The following is a 17,940-nucleotide window of genomic DNA, read 5'->3' as shown; positions in this document are numbered from 1 at the left end:
AAGCCAGAACAACATTAGCATTGGATACATACGCAATTTGTCAAAAGATAACAATACCTAAAGAAAAACTGTCTGCTGGAGTTATCCTGAGAAGCCAAGAAGAGGGATGGATGACAAATGAACTGATGCGAAATTGGATGAAGACTGTTTGGAAAATAATACCACATTCTTTGCTAAAAAGAAGAAAATATTGATGTTGGATTTCAGGAGAGACATACCCAGAAAGTTAAGGATCTAATAGCAAAGAACAACAAGGACTTGTTAATAATTCTTGCTCCTTGATCTCTCAACTTCAAGTAACGGATATTGTTGTAAACGGACCTTTTAAGATTCATCTGTGACAGCTTTACAGTAAGTGGGCTTTCTCAAGGAGACCAATCTCTTACTTTTGGGAGGTGGGAGTTAAAGAAATCACCAACATCTATACTGTGCCAGTGGATCTTTCCTGCGTGGTGCAGAACCTCAAGTAAATCAAATATGAAACATTGCAAAAAATGGTGTGTTTCCAGTGCAATGGATGTCTCAGAGGATGACATACTATGGGAATTGTCTCAGGAAGAATGAAATTGCAGTCGGCTTACAAGTAAAAATGGAAGTGAAGATAAATATTCATGTAAACCATTTATTTTTGTTTGTTTTATTTCACACTGTATAATCAAATTGTTGACAATCAATAAATTGTGTAAATTTAGAATAGGTACAGCACTGACTTTTTTAGGAAGATACTTTATATCAATAACGCACTTTATAATTTTCATTACTCAGAATATATTAAAAATAAAAATTCCTCAAGTAACCTCATAAAAAGAAGTGGGGGTGGGGAGGGAGTCATCTTATATTCTGAGTAGTCTTATACTAGGGTAATTACTATGTTCAGGGATAATAGCTTTATTTAATTTTGGAGGGTTCAAACCTATTTTACTACATCATTACAATGTACATTCAAATCTAATACACTTTTAGACTTAATCAATTTATTGTTCTGAAGAATCACCCCTGCAGCAACACATTATCCTTTACTAAATTTCCTTCCTACTTGCTAAAATTCAATAAAAATAACAATTTACAAGTGTTTGTTTTGCCAAAGGATTCATTATACAATTTGTGCAATGGCTGCATTACAATCATAACCAAAAACAGTTTTAATTTATAGCATTCAGTTATTTTGCTGCTCTGATGTAACTGAACATAAAATTTGAGAAATATCTTTTGGAACACGACTGGAAAAAGGGAAGAACCCGGATGGGGAAGAGATTACTGAGTGTTCATCACATTCATCTACTTTATTATATAAAATATGGCGGTATCCACAACAATACACAATTATGACAATACAAGACAGCACAAAAGCAGTGCATAAACCAAACAGCCTAAATGAAGAAATCTATTTGGCAATTGGACATGTTGCTAGTAGAAAAAAGCCATATCTAACAACAGGAAATGAATGTGGATCTGATATTGTACCTCTCCAGCTCGCTTCAGTTCCCAAGAGTTATTTTGCCTCACTTCAGTGTTAATAAGTTTTATAAATTGAGCAGTAACTAGTGAGATAGAACTTCCATACCTATGAAGAAGCTCCTTTGTTGAACCTTGGGAGTCGAAAATTGTAACACCATCCTTGTTCATAGTGCCAAGGCTAGCTCCAAATCTCACCAGAGTATGGCATAAATTCCCGTTGCCTTCCATGTATGCCAAAAGAAGAGCTAAAATATGGAAAGTACAAACATTTATGAAAGCTGATAAAATATGCAACACTTGTAAACTGGTAATGATTAACAGCAGCAAATTCGACAACTTAAGTTTTAAAAGAAAAGCACACCTCACTTTAGTTACTCTAAAAATTACCTATGTTGCAAAAATAAGCATAATATTAGTTGTGATGATGATGATGATGATGATGATGATGATGACTAATTGGTGTAATTTACTAATTGGTGTAATTTACCTTCCTTACTAAGCTTTTTGTGTAATATGCAATATAGTTAACTGAAAATTAAATGTACAAAAGAAGCTTCAATGGAAGTGAAGATGAAAGTCTGGATACACCCCTATAGAAGTCCAACAGAGTGAGGAATCACAATGGTGTCTGGTATGGTGTGTCTGTAGGTGGGAGGCAGAGCTTACAGGATCTACGGCTACAGCAGTGGCCATCTCAAAATACACAACTTGGATTTGGGTCATGTTTCAAATAGGAAGGGCATCATGTGGCACGTTGAATTGAACTGCATCTTTCTCAGGAATACACATGTGAAATCTGTTTGAAGATGTCTTTCTGTGTGTACGAGCTATGACCTATTAAAGACTAAAATTGCAAGAAGGTTATCAATTCTGTTTATTTTTGCAGGTGATCCACAATGGCACTTACACTGCTGGAACACAATGAAATTGTGTTAATGAGTGGTGGATGAAGTACCAGAGTGATTGCTGCCAACTTCCTTCACTGTCTGGCATCCTGAGAGAAATGATGTTTCACACATGACAGTAACCACATTATTGGACAAATTTCATGGAACAGTGTCTGTGATGGACTGCAACAGTAATTGTGGCATTGTTTCTGAAAAGTTCATACTGCAGTATGTGCCGATTATCACAATATCCAGTGTCACTCATTGCTGAAATCTGCACACACGCACACGTGCTCACGCACACCCCAATGGCACCTGTACAAGTTATAGTTGCAACATCACCTCTCAGAGGGTGACTCTGATTGACGAGTGGAGCTTGCAGAATGGGCTCTGGGTCAGTGTAACAGGAATCCAAACTTCAAACAACATGTGTTATTCAGTGATGAAGGTAATTTTTATGTGGAAGGAGAAGTAAACAAAAAAGAAACAAAATCATCATTACTGGTCAGATGCAAAACCCATTATGGGTGATGCCTGCAAAGGCGCTGGTGATGAAAAAGCGATGGTTTGGTGTATGATTTGGAACACAAGAAGCACGAGTCCTATGTTTATTGGTGGAACCTTAAACTAGCACATAGCAGAGAACTGAGGTGGAATCATAATGCCACTCCACAGGTGACAGTGTACAGATGATTTGACACAGATCTTAGTGCTGAATACAGTATCTCAATTTGCAAGTACTTGCAAACTAAGATAGTGCACAGCACAAGAGAGCAACTTCAATCTGTCTAGTACATCATAAATTATGAACAAGATATAAAGAAACAATATACCAGTGCCAGAACGAGATTTTCACTCTGCAGCGGAGTGTGCGCTGATATGAAACTTCCTGGTAGATTAAAACTGTGTGCCCGACCGAGACTCGAACTCGGGACCTTTGCCTTTCGCGGGCAAGTGCTCTACCAACTGAGCTACCGAAGCACGATTCACGCCCGGTACTCACAGCTTTACTTCTGCCAGTACCTCGTCTCCTACCCTCCAAACTTTACAGAAGCTCTCCTGCGAACCTTGCAGAACTAGCACTCTTGAAAGAAAGGATATTGCGGAGACATGGCTTAGCCACAGCCTGGGGGATGTTTCCAGAATGAGATTTTCACTCTGCAGCGGAGTGTGCGCTGATATGAAACTTCCTGGCAGATTAAAACTGTGTGCCCGACCGAGACTCGAACTCGGGACCTTTGCCTTTCGCGGGCAAGTGCTCTACCAACTGAGCTACCGAAGCATGACTCACGCCCGGTACTTACAGCTTTATTTCTGCCAGTACCTCGTCTCCTACCTTCCAAACTTTACAGAAGCTCTCCTGCGAACCTTGCAGAACTAGCACTCCTGAAAGAAAGGATATTGCGGAGACATGGCTTAGCCACAGCCTGGGGGATGTTTCCAGAATGAGATTTTCACTCTGCAGCAAAGTGTGCCCGACCGAGACTGCCAGGAAGTTTCATATCAGCGCACACTCCGCTGCAGAGTGAAAATCTCATTCTGGAAACATCCCCCAGGCTGTGGCTAAGCCATGTCTCCGCAATATCCTTTCTTTCAGGAGTGCTAGTTCTGCAAGGTTCACAGGAGAGCTTCTGTAAAGTTTGGAAGGTAGGAGACGAGGTACTGGCAGAAGTAAAGCTGTGAGTACCGGGCGTGAGTCGTGCTTCGGTAGCTCAGTTGGTAGAGCACTTGCCCGCGAAAGGCAAAGGTCCGAGTTCGAGTCTCGGTCGGGCACACAGTTTTAATCTGCCAGGAAGTTTCAATATACCAGTGCTTAAAATGTCTTGTAAAGACAACACTGTCAGTATTAAAAAGCACTTTATTATGGAAATGGAAGAGGATGTAGATGAAGATGAGAAGGGCGATATGATACTATGTGAAGAATTTGTCAAAGCACTGAAAGACTTAAGTCCAAACAAGCCCCCAGGAGTATAAAACGTTCCATTAGAGGTACTGATAGCCGTGGGAGAGCCAGCCATGACACAACTCTTCCATCTGGTGAGCAAGATGTACGAAACAGGTGATATACCCGCAAATTTCAAGAATATAGTAATTCCAATTCAAAGAAAGCAGGTGCTGACAGATGTGGAAATTACTGAACTATTAGTTAAATAAGTCATTGTTGCAAAATACTAACAAAAATTCTTTACAGAAGAATGGAAAAACTGGTAGAAGCTGACCTTGGGGAAGATCAGTTTGGATTCTGGAGAAAAGTAGGAATGCACGAGGCAGATCAACTTCTCATAGAAGACAGGTTAAGGCAAGATAAACCTATGTTTATAGCATTTGTAGACTTAGAGAAAGCTTTTGACAGCATTGACTGGAATAATCTCTTTCAAACTCTAAAGGTGGCAGGGGTTTTAGGGGTAAAATATAGGGAGCAAAAGACTATTTACAGTTTGTACGGAAACCAGATGGCCATTATAAGTGTATAGGGGCATGAAAGGGAAGCAGTGGTTGAGAAATGAGTGAGACAGGGTTGCAACCCGTTCCCGATGTTATTCAATCTGTATATTGAGTAAGCAGTAACGGAAACAAAAGAAAAAAAAATGGAGTAGGAATTAAAATCCATGGAGAAGAAATAAAAACTTCGAGGCTTGCCAATGACATTATATTTCTGTCAAGAGACAGCAAAGGACCTGGAAGGGCAGCAGAACAAAATGGACAGTGTCTTGAAAGGAGGATATAAGATGAGCATCAATAAAAGCACAACAAGGATAATGGAAAGTCATTGAATTAAATAAGTTGATGCTGAGGGAATTCGATTAGAAAATGAGACACTTAAAAAAAAAATAGCTGTAGATGTGTTTTGCTATTTAGGATGCAAAATAACTGATGATGGTCGAAGTAGGGAGGATATAAAATGTAGACTGGCAATGGCAAGAAAGGTGTTTCTGAAGAAGAGAAATTTTTTAGCATTGAGTATAGATTTAAGTGTCTGAATGTCCTTTCTGAAAGTGTTTGTATGGAGTGTAGCCATGTATGGAAGTGAAACATGGATGGTAAACAGTTTAGACAAGAAAGAATAGAAGCTTTTGATATGTGGTGTTAGAGAAGAATGCTGAAGATTAGATGGGTAGATCACATAACTAATGAGGAGGTACTGAATAGAACTGGGGAGAAGAGAACATGAGTAGGAGAAGGGATCAGTTGACAGGACACGTTCTGAGGCATCAAGGGATCACCAATTTAGTACTGGAGGGAAGGGATAAAAATCTTAGAGGGAGACCAAGATAAAATACAGTAAGCAGGTTCAGAAGGATGTAGGTTGTAGTTGTTACTTGGAGACGAAGAGGCTTGCACAGGATAGAGTAGCATGGAGAGCTGCATCAAACCAGTCTTTGGAATGAAGACCCCAATAACAACAAGGAAGTATTACACTAAATGTGTTACTGTGGACATGAAAGGCAACCCTTTTATCTAAGCTATTTAATAAGAAAGTAGTCAACTGATATAAACAGAGGAAAGTGAACTTACAGTAATGAGTGCAAAATATAGTATCATGTGTTATGTGAACCATATCATATTGTGTTACGTAATGTGTAGGCATGCAAAGTAAGATCACAACAGTAATAAGTACCTAGAACCCAATCAGAAGTGTGAAATAAGAACCTGAGTGATTGAAAGTTCTTTTGTTCCAGTGTCATTTTGAGGTTTTACATCACAAACATCAAACACCTATTAACATAGTTCTATTGTAATTAAACATTAATACAAACAAATAATAGAGAAATCGCAGTCATAATAATCAGAAGTGCAAAATTGTATGTACAATGTCAACGAACAACAGAGTTGTACAATAAATATGAGGGTTATCCGGAAACTAACGTTACAAGGCATGTAGCTTTAGCACAGAATGGCCTTGGGGAAGTTGGTACCACTGCTGTGTAGGAAAAAGCCAGCAGAAGACATGAGCATTCCCAGCAATTAGTAGTTCATCAATTAGTGTTATGACTGTTAGAAATGAGCATACTCATTCCAACTCCCACGAAGTGCATGCTGTAATTCACTACCAAAATGCTAAGGGCATGAATACCACTGCTTCTTCATGAAATTGTTTCAGTTTATGGAGAGGATGTAATGTCAAGGGAGCATGTGAGAAAATGGGTACAAAATTTCGGTTTTGGAAGCATGGAAATTCATGATTAAGACAGAAATGGAAGGCCGTCAGTTGTGACTGATGATTTGGTGCAGAAAACTGAAGATCATCATCTCTCTGATCGCTGTTTGACAATTGACAACCTGCATGCAGTTTATTAAAACATTGCTCAAACTGTTGTTCATGAAATCTTAGCTGATTGACTAAATTATCGCAAGTTGTGTGTGCAATGGGTGCCCAAGATTCTTATGGAAGCACACAAAATGAGCAGAGTCAGTGCCACTCATGAATTTCTTGACAATATTGAAATTGAAGGCGATGTTTTTCTCAACTATATAGTGGGAGGAGGTGAAACTTGGGCTTGTCACCATACTCTGGAGAGCAAATGACAATCAATGCAGTGGCGCCATACTCATTCTCCTTCAGCTAAAAAATTCAGAACTCAGCAAACAGTGAAGAAAATCATGGTGTCAGTGTTTTAGTACATGAAAGGGGTTCTACTCGTTGATGTTTTTGGAAAGATGTGAAACAATAAATGCTAGATGTTGCAAGACCACAATGAAACTTTGGAAAGCCATACAAAACAAATGTCGCAGGATGCTAACAGGAATCTGTCTCCTTCAAGACAACATGCGTCCGCACACTGCTCATGCAACACAGGAGTTGTTGACATCATTGGTTGGGATGCTTGAAGCCACTTCTCTCACAGTCCTCTTGCACCTAGTGACTTCATCTGTTCACTAAATTGAAGGAATACCCTCATGGAAAATACTTTTCTGACAACGACGAAGTGAAAATCGGAGTGAAGAAATGGCTGAAAAAGGCAGCGGGAGATGTCTATGACACTGGAATCAAAAACCTCATTCCACAGATGACAAAATGTTTTGAGGTAAATGGTGATTATGGGGAAAAATAATGCTAGACCTAGACTGCAAAACCAGCAAATTTTATTAAAATAAATTCATTTTTTGTACTTCAAAAAACTTTAGTAACCTTATTTTCCAGATTAACCTTGTACATTACAGCCTTCAATAAATAGCAGTTTAATGGGACTGAATACAATAGTGTTGGACATGATACAAGTACTAAACCTTACTGAGGATCTTTTATTTGTTAGTAAATATCCTGTAACATAATTTTGTTTGTACGCCTTGGCATTTCTGTAAGTGTGTGCATATTTCAAATTATTGAACCCTGCCTGGAACAGTTCCGCCCTCCGTCACAGCGGGACCCACCTCCTCTTCCTCAAAATCACCCTCTCCAAACCTTCCAGGAATTTCTGACTTCCAGCCATGCATCTCAATCCTTCTTAAAAAACCTTAATCCTACTCCCAACATCACAACTGCTGAAGCCCAGGCTATCCGTGATCTGAAGGCTGACCGATCCATCGTCATTCTTCCGGCGGACAAGGGTTCCACGACCATGGTACTTGATCGTCGGGAGTATGTGGCTGAGGGACTGTGTCAGCTTTCAGACACCACCACATACAAAGTTTGCCAAGGTAACCCCATTCCCGATGTCCAGGCGAAGCTTCAAGGAATCCTCAGAACCTTAGGCCCCCTGCAAAACCTTTCACCTGACTCCATCAACCTCCTGACCCCACCGACACCCCGCACCCCTACCTTCTACCTTCTTCCTAAAATCCACAAACCCAATCATCCCGGCCGCCCCATTGTAGCTGGTTACCAAGCCCTCACAGAACGTATCTCTGCCTACGTAGATCAACACCTTCAACCCATTACATGCAGTCTCCCATCCTTCATCAAAGACACCAACCACTTTCTCGAACGCCTGGAATCCTTACCCAATGTGTTACCCCCGGAAACCATCCTTGTAACCATTGATGCCACTTCCTTATACACAAATATTCCGCACGTCCAGGGCCTCGCTGCGATGGAGCATTTCCTTTCACGCCGATCACCTGCCACCCTACCTAAAACCTCTTTCCTCATCACCTTAGCCAGCTTCATCCTGACCCACAACTTCTTCGCTTTTGAAGGCCAGACATACCAACAATTAAAGGGAACAGCCATGGGTACCAGGATGGCCCCCTTGTACGCCAACCTATTCATGGGTCGCTTAGAGGAAGCCTTCTTGGTTACCCAGGCCTGCCAACCCAAAGTTTGGTACAGATTTATTGATGACATCTTCATGATCTGGACTCACAGTGAAGAAGAACTCCAGAATTTCCTCTCCAACCTCAACTCCTTAGATTCCATCAGATTCACCTGGTCCTACTACAAATCCCATGCCACTTTCCTTGACGTTGACCTCCACCTGTCCAATGGCCAGCTTCACACGTCCGTCCACATCAAACCCACCAACAAGCAACAGTACCTCCATTATGACAGCTGCCACCCATTCCACATCAAACGGTCCCTTCCCTACAGCCTAGGTCTTCGTGGCAAACGAATCTGCTCCAGTCCGGAATCCCTGAACCATTACACCAACAACCTGACAACAGCTTTCGCATCCCGCAACTACCCTTCTGACCTGGTACAGAAGCAAATAACCAGAGCCACTTCCTCATCCCCACAAACCCAGAATCCCCCACAGAAGAACCACAAAAGTGCCCCACTTGTGACAGGATACTTTCCGGGACTGGACCACACTCTGAATGTGGCTCTCCAGCAGGGATACGACTTCCTCAAATCCTGCCCTGAAATGAGATCCATCCTTCATGAAACCCTCCCCACTCCACCAAGAGTGTCTTTCCGCCGTCCACCTAACCTTCGTAACCTGTTAGTTCATCCCTATGAAATCCCCAAACCACCTTCCCTACCCTCTGGCTCCTATCCTTGTAACCGCCCCCGGTGTAAAACCTGTCCCATGCACCCTCCTACCCCCACCTACTCCAGTCCTGTAATCCAGAAGGTGTACACGATCAAAGGCAGAGCCACATGTGAAAGCACCCATGTGATTTACCAACTGACCTGCCTACACTGTGATGCATTCTATGTGGGAATGACCAGCAACAAACTGTCCATTCGCATGAATGGACACAGGCAGGCAGTGTTTGTTGGTAATGAGGATCACCCTGTGGCTAAACATGCCTTGGTGCACGGCCAGCACATCTTGGCACAGTGTTACACCGTCCGGGTTATCTGGATACTTCCCACCAACACCAACCTATCCGAACTCTGGAGATGGGAACTTGCTCTTCAATATATCCTCTCTTCCCGTTACCCACCAGGCCTCAATCTCCGCTAATTTCAAGTTGCCGCCACTCACACCTCACCTGTCATTCAACATCATCTTTGCCTCTGCACTTCCGCCTCGACTGACATCTCTGCCCAAACTCTTTGTCTTTAAATATGTCTGCTTGTGTCTGTATATGTGTGGATGGATGTGTGTGTGTGTGTGTGTGTGTGTGTGTGTGTGTGTGTGTGTGTGTGTGTGTGTGTGTGTGTGCGCGTGTGCGCGTGTGCGCGTGCGCCCGTGCGCGCGCGCGAGTGTATACCCGTCCTTTTTTCCCCCTAAGGTAAGTCTTTCCGCTCCCAGGATTGGAACTCTCCCTTAAAACCCACTTCCTTTCGTCTTTCCCTCTCCTTCCCTCTTTCCTGATGAGGCAACAGTTTGTTGTGAAAGCTTGAATTTTGTGTGTATGTATGTGTCTGTGTTTCTATCGACCTGCCAGCGCTTTCGTATGGTAAGTCACATCATCTTTGTTTTTAAATATATTTTAATACATTCATAGACTTGACCTTTCCAGTTTTATGTAGAATGGTATGGCTGGCCTCTGTACTATTACCATTAAGATCTTCCTCTCTCAGGTGTGCACAAAGAGATGAGTTATTTTCACTCAAATTAACATGTTCAATATACCTTATATTAAACCTCCATCCCTTCTCGCCTCAATATCATCATTCATAATCAGTGCATTTGATCTTATGTATCCTAGAGTGGTCCTAGGGGCAAATTATCTATGTTTCACACAAGCTGCATATTCAGTGTAATGTCTGTAAGAAAACTAATGTTGACCTTAATCTTGCAGAAGGCATACGATATTTTGTCTGACACATCAACTATCTGAAGTATAATGGTTAACTGTTTTGCTTCTATGGGCCTTGATTGCTTCAAACATTGTTTTTTTTTTATTCTCTAAGGACAATAAATGGATTTTCTTCTCATAAATTTTATCAAATAACTCAGAACCATATTCATTGTACCTTCTTTAAAACCTTCAGTTTTTTTTTTTATTTTATCATCTGCCACAGCCCCGAATGAAACCTTTTTACGTACAAAAGCAACTACTGGTACCATTCGAACTTCACCCACCCCTCTACAATCTGTCCAAAAAAATTCTTACCTCAGAACTGTTAGAGACCAAATCATTCAACTTCCTTCAATCACATTACAATGTTATTAAAATACAATAAAGTGACAGAGGTGATGCCAGATGGCATGACTCAGTGTAACAGTGTGCACCTCTGAAGACTGTTCAATACAGATCAGTATGATATGTCAGGAACAAAACAGTTTCATGGACCACAATCATATGGTCCTGAAGATTCAGCAGCTGTGGGTATTGTCTGCTATAAGTACAGAATAAGCCATCTACCTTTACTTTGCTACGAAGCAGATCCAAATTTTGATGGGCCACTAATGATATACATTGTTAACCATATTTAAGGAAATCCAAACTTTATGTATTGGTTAAAAAACACCAATGTGCTCATGTTTCAAAAATAACGGCAATCTCAATAAGACAAGCATCTAGCTATTAGAAGGGGGCAGAAGGGGAAGGGGGGGGGGGGGTGTGAAAATGTAAGATCAATCAATACTGTTGGGCCTGGTGCTCTAGTGATAAAGCGCACACCTGGAAAGCAAAAGGTTGTCTGCCAGAAATGACACACTGTTTTGATTCCGTGTTAAACTGTAATTCCCTTTTCTCCAGCTGGATAACTGAGGTGGGTTAGGGATGTGTAAGTCACTGATGTCACAACCAATTGAGAGACTTGCACCAGGCAATTGAGCCACATGAAACAACAACAAAAAGAACAACAATTGTTGTTGTTGTTGTTGTTGTTGTTGTTGTCTTCCTTAATTAGGCAGATAGGTTAGAAAATTTAAAAAAGGAAAATGGAATGGTTGACATGAGATGCAGGGGGAATTAGTGAAGTCAGTCGGCACATGAACAAGACTTCTGCTAAGGTGAGTACAGGTTTATAAATACAGATTCTGTGACTTACCAAACAAGAAGGCGCTGATGAAGCAACAGTGGGTTGCGAAAGCTTGAAATTTGTGTGTATCTACCAGCACCTTCTCTTTTGGTACGTCACAGAATCTTTTTTAATATATTTCTCCCATGTGGAATGTTTCTTTCTATTATATTTATAAATACAGAGTTATATAGGGGTAATGCAGGAAGGGATTTAATAATGAGTAAGAAAAAAGGAATGCAGGTAAGCTACTATGAACAGCATAGTGAATCCATTATTGTAGCCATGATAGACACAAAGCCCACACCTACCATAGTAGCACTAATTTATATGCCAATCAGACCACAGATGATGAAGAGATTGAAGAAATATATGATGAGATAAAAGAAATTAATTGGAGTGTTATGGGACATGAAAATTTAACTGTGATTTGAGACTAGAACTATCTAGTAGGATAGGGAAGAGAAGGAAAAATGGCAGGTGAATACGGACTCGGGGAAAGGAATGAAAGAGGAACCAACCTGGCAGAATTTTGCACAGAGCATAATTTAATCATCCCTAACACTTTGTTATGAATCATCAAAAAAAGGTTGTATATGTAGAAGACACCTGGAGAAATTGCAAAAGGTAGGAAATTAAGGCGGTGTAACATGGATGAGCTGAAAGAACCAGAAGTAGTTGAGAGTTTCAGAGAGAGCATTAAGCAATGGTTGACTAGAGCAGGGGAAGGCATACAGCAAAACAAAAATGGGTAGCTTTAAGAGAGAAAATGGTGAAGGCAGCAGGGGATCAAATAGGTGAAATGACAAGGCCTAGTAGAAATCCTTAGGTAAGACAGGATACACTGAATTTAATTGATGAAAGGAGAAAATATAAAAATCCAGAAAATGAATCAGGTGAAAGTGAATACAAAGTCTAAAAAATAAGATTGACAGGAACTGCAAAATGGCTAAGCAGGAGTGGGTAGAGGACAAATGTACGGATCTCAAAGCATATTTCACTATGGGACAAGTAGATGCTGCTTACACAAAAACTAAACAAACTTTAAGGGAGAAGGGAAGCAGCTGTATTAATATCAAGATCTCAGATAGAAAACCAGTACTATGAAAAAAAGTGAAAGCTGAAAGGTGGGAAGAATACATGAGGGTCTACACAAGGGAGTTGGACTTCAAGCCAATATGACAAAAATGAGGAAGGACATAGAAGATGAGATGGGAGATACGATGCTGCAAGAAGAATTTGTCAGAGCACTGAAATACCCATGTTGAAATAAGGCTCCTGGAGTAGATGACGTTCCATCAGAACTTCTGATAGCCTTGGGAGAGGTAGTAATGACAAAACATTTCCATCTGGTGTGCAAGATGTAGAGAGGCAAAATACCCTCAGATGTCAAGAAGAGTGTAATACTTCCAGTTCCAAAGAAAGCAGTCGCTGACAAGTGTAAAAATTACTGAATTATGTGTTTGACTCACCGTGGTTGCAAAATACTGATATGAATTCTTTACAGAAGAATGAAGCAAGTGGTAGCAAAGCTGACCTCAGGGAAGATCAGTTTGAATTCTGGAGAAATTTAGGAACGTGCAGGGCAATAATGACCCTACAGGTTGTCGTAGAAGATAGGTTAAGGAAAGGCAAACCTACATCCACAGCATCTTTAGACTTAGATAAAACTTTTAACAGTGTTAACTGGAATACTCTCTTTGAAATTCTGAAGGTAGTAAGGATAAAACACAGAGTGAAAGGCTATCCTACAACTTGTACAGTAACCAGATGGCAGTTATAAGAGTTGAGGAGCACGAAAGGGAAGCAGTGGTTGAGAAGGGAATGAGACATGCTTGTAGCCTATCCACTATGTTATTCAATCTGTACACTGAGCAATCAGTATAAGAAACCAAAGAGAAATTTGGAGGAGGAGGAGGAGGAGGAGTAGATTAGTGTTTAACGTCCCGTCGACAACGAGGTCATTAGAGACGGAGCGCAAGCTCGGGTGAGGGAAGGATGGGGAAGGAAATCGGCCGTGCCCTTCCAAAGGAACCATCCCGGCATTTGCCTGAAGTGATTTAGGGAAATCACAGAAAACCTAAATCAGGATGGCCGGAGACGGGATTGAACCGTCGTCCTCCCGAATGCGAGTCCAGTGTGCTAACCACTGCGCCACCTCGCTCGGTGAGAAAAATTTGGAGCAAGAATTAAAGTTCAGGGAAAAGAAATAAAAACTTGGATGTCTGCCAATGGCATTGTAATTCTGACAGAAAAAGACAGAATTGCAGTTGAACATAATGAACAGTGTCTTGAAAGAAGGATATAAGATGAACATCAACAAAAGCAAGACAAGGAATTAAATCAGATGATGCTATGGGAATTACATTCGAATGAGTCACGAAGTAGTAGACAGGTTTTGCTGTTTGGGAAGCGAAATAATGGATGATTGTTGAAGTAGAGGGGATATAAAATGTAGACTGGTAATGGCAAGGAAAGTGTTTCTGAAGAAGAGCAATATGTTAACACTGAATATGGATTTAAGACTTAGGAAGCCTTTCCTGAAGGTATTTGTCTTGAGTGTAGCCATGTATGGAAGTGAAACATGGAACATAAACAGTTTAAACAAAAAGAGAATAGAAGCTTTTGAAATTTTAAGCTACAGAAAAATGTTAAAGATTAGATGGTTCAATCATGTAAATAATGAGGAGGTACTGAATAGAATTGAGGAGACAAGAAAGCTTTTTAATTTTTGGAAAACAAACATACTTTATAGAAGCTCATAGTAATTCCGTTTCATAAAAACATGATTTCTTCCTATCCTTCTAAATTACGTCCAGTCATGCTGTATTCAAATTGTAAGTTACTGCTGCAGCTGTTATAGTTATCTTATACATTACAAACTTTGTGACAATACCAAGGACTCAAAACGGCACTTAAGAAAGTAGGAGGAAACTGAAAACAAATATAAAGTTTCAAATAATTTTGTCTCAGAAATTAATTTTGGCATTCCTGAAAGTAAACGCGTGATTGTGATAAGCAGTATCTGTAATTCTATTTCCCCTTCTGGGTAACCCTAAGCACAATACAGATAATGGTTTGAAGGATGAGAGATTTTGTCTGTCTTCTTTGCATTCCTGGGTATCGGATTGATATGTCTGCCTGTTTCTGTATATGTGCCAATGGATATGTGTGTGTGTGCGCGAGTGTATACCTGTCCCTATTTCCCCCTAAGGTAAGTCTTTCTGCTCCCGGGATTGGAATGACTCCTTACCCTCTCCCTTAAAACCCACATCCTTTTGTCTTTCCCTCTCCTTCCCTCTTTCCTGATGAAGCAACCTTGGGTTGCAAAAGCTTGAAATTTGTGTGTGTGTGTGTTTTCTTATTGTGTCTATCTACCAGCACTTTCTCGTTTGGTAAGTCACAGCATCTTTGTTTTTTATATATATTTTCACCATGTGGATGGTTTCTTTCTATTATATTTGGATTATTAATTTAGTTAGATGCAGTGAGAAACAAGAGCTTACATCTTTGTAGTCGATGTATGTATAATCTCTGGTTTTACAAAGTTTAAACATATCTCTGCGTAATCTTAGTTGCAGCATGAGTAGCACCTAGGAAATATTCTTTTCAAACCTCCAAAAGTAAAATTACTATGAGCTATCTTATCACCCCCATAATCTAGCCATTCAAATTTGTAGCACTGGCTAAAAGTGCACTCTTTTCTGTAACAAAAAACAAGAAGAAAAATCATATAGGCTATCAAAGGGCCAATGGCATAGGACAAGTTCATAGAATTCACCTGGAAATTGATATCATGTAAAGTCATTTTCTTATTGGAAAACTGTTCTCAAAAGTAACTGTGGTTCACTGTAATTTTCCAGCACATTTAAGTACACTGAACGGCACATTATTTTTCCTCATATGGTAGGACAACATGTTCATCTTCAGGCTGTAACAACTGTACCCAACCATCATGTATAAGCTTTCATTCCACCTAATTTACTAATGTGCACCTGTTAACTTTACAACACATATGAAAAATGACTTTATTTGAAAAGCTGTTCAAATGTTGCAGGAAAATGTTTCCAGAAATATGGATCGCTGGCAGAATAATAAGAAGCAGTTGTTCTGACACAATAGGTTCAAGCATTGGGTCATAACATCATGATATATAGAACTGGGCATAATCAGTCAATTTGTTACAAGTGTACCAATTTTTTATTTTCATTTATTTATTTTATTTCAGAAACAACTGCTCTGTGGATAATCTTGATGCTATTATGAGTAAGCACACGTTACAATTTCTCTATCCCCAGAGATGTAACATTTATATACTTAAATGCTAAACCAATAGCAGATTTGTATAGTGAGGTGAGAAACTCAAAACTGACCCTGGACATCAATGCTCCTTTTCTGGCCAACTATAAACTGCTGTATCTCTTGTTCTCACTCACTGCCTCTCTGTAGTACTCATACAAAGTGAACACTTACATTGTTTGATATTTGGGGTGGGGTGGGGTGGGGTGGGGTGGGGGTGTGGGGGGGGGGGGGGTGGGGGGGAGATGCACACACACTCACCTCTCTTTCGTAAAAACCACAGAGTTGTTCACTATTTTTTCTGTTACTGCAAAGGATCCATAATGTTAAGAGCAGCTGAAGAGATCAAGAAATGTTATAGAATTTCTCACCTGTGTTGCCATCAAAATCCGGTTTGTCAAGTGGATAATATGGAATACATTCTATGAACAATTCAGCAATTCCAGCTGCAGTGTCCTTTGATGCCCCTGCAAGTTCATGCAGAGGATTTCTCCCTTTCAGGTTTACTGCCTGTAAAAATACAAAGTGATAAAAAATTGTAGATAACAAGCAAATTTAACTTAATGGCTATTAATATAATACATGAGCATGACATCAATATCAAGTGCTACTCACTTAGTTCCTTTGTACCAAATTTAGTTGACCCTAAATAAGCTTTACTAATGTAATGCTTTAAATCAAGGTACATGATCAAATCTACTTCTCAAAAAATTAGTATGTTATTTATTGAGAGACAGAGAGAGAGAGAGAGACAGAGAGAGAGAGAGAGAGAGAGAGAGAGTGTTGTAACAATCAACAAGCCTGTGGATGATGACGACAACGTAAAAGTTACACATAGAGAAATCTTTCAAGAATTAAAAAAAAAATTAAAACTATAATTATAAACACAAATTTGCTTACAAGCTACTTGACAAGTTAATGGGCGGAAAGAAGAATGGACAGAGAGATACTGAGAGGAAAAGCACAAAGGCTCTGATAATCAAGCTGAAACAAACTCCTCAGTTTCACAAAATGAATACAAAAATAAATGATGATAAAAGTACCCAGAATGGGGATAGTTGGAGTTGTTCTGAACGGTTATGACATTCGCCTGCTTTATTTCTTCATTGGTGGTCCTCAGTGTCAACGTACTGCGTTGTGAAAAATGGGAGGTTGGAAATTCAACAATGACTACTGTAAATGATGTAGCCAACAGGTGCACAATTATGTGTCACAGTTCTGTACTTTCACTGTTCAAACCCCCCCCCCCCCCCCCCAATATTACACAGTTAATATGGCCAGTCCACTAGTGGTTAACTTTCGATAAGCGCTATTAATAGTCTTTGTGGGTTTGCCGCCAGGTCACATTGTGCAAATTCCACAATATTTCCTCGGAGCAATTGTCCGACATCTTCAGGTGGTTCAACCTTCCTGGTGGCTAAGTATGACTGACGGTATCCACACGTCAATGCCTCCTTTCTAGAGCACCCGCACAAAGAAGACGCATGTGTGGAAATCGTGCATGAACAATGAACTGCAGATAGCTGGTGCTGCATTCAAACTCCCTCTGCCGAAAATCACAGAGTGGCTCTCCTGCACGTGTGCTGTACACTGCATTTGCCAACAGTGTGGCCAGAAGGTACTCATCAACTAGACAAATGTTATGACGGGCCTGTTATCGAAGAACCTTGATTTTCACATCATGATTTAATAGCAGCCAGTACAGGGTTCCAGGCTGTGCTCAGTTGAAATCCCGCACCCTTGTTGATGAGATTATCGGCTGTATGGATAGATATTGCTTTCTTAATGACGCAATCCCAGAAAGATGATGCCAGGATTAAAACTTCTGCCTTTTCATAAATCATCTGACTTTCTGTATTCAGACAGTGTTCCGCAATTGCCGACTTTTCCGGTTGACAAAGGCGTATATGACTCTGGTGTTCATCGCAGCATTCTAGTACTGTGGGGCGTGTCTAGCCTATACACGCTGCCCATATTGACAAGGAATCTTGTACA

At 40.3% G+C, this 17,940-nt stretch overlaps 1 protein-coding gene across 2 annotated transcripts in view; it reads right to left on the bottom strand.

Moving 5' to 3' along the window:
• Positions 1-17,940, bottom strand: part of LOC124711396 (rabankyrin-5-like) — a 122,438-nt gene that overhangs the window by 29,560 nt on the left and 74,938 nt on the right. For both annotated transcript variants that reach the window (XM_047241449.1, XM_047241450.1), the window contains 2 exons: positions 16,317-16,455; positions 1,565-1,703 (listed from right to left, as the gene is read on the bottom strand). In XM_047241449.1, the coding sequence (XP_047097405.1) occupies positions 1,565-1,703; positions 16,317-16,455 (278 nt within the window). The remainder of the gene's footprint in view (positions 1-1,564; positions 1,704-16,316; positions 16,456-17,940) is intronic.

Source organism: Schistocerca piceifrons, chromosome 8 (assembly GCF_021461385.2).
Source record: "Schistocerca piceifrons isolate TAMUIC-IGC-003096 chromosome 8, iqSchPice1.1, whole genome shotgun sequence".
NCBI lineage: Eukaryota > Metazoa > Arthropoda > Insecta > Orthoptera > Acrididae > Schistocerca > Schistocerca piceifrons.
This window is presented reverse-complemented; position numbering and strand designations above follow the sequence as displayed.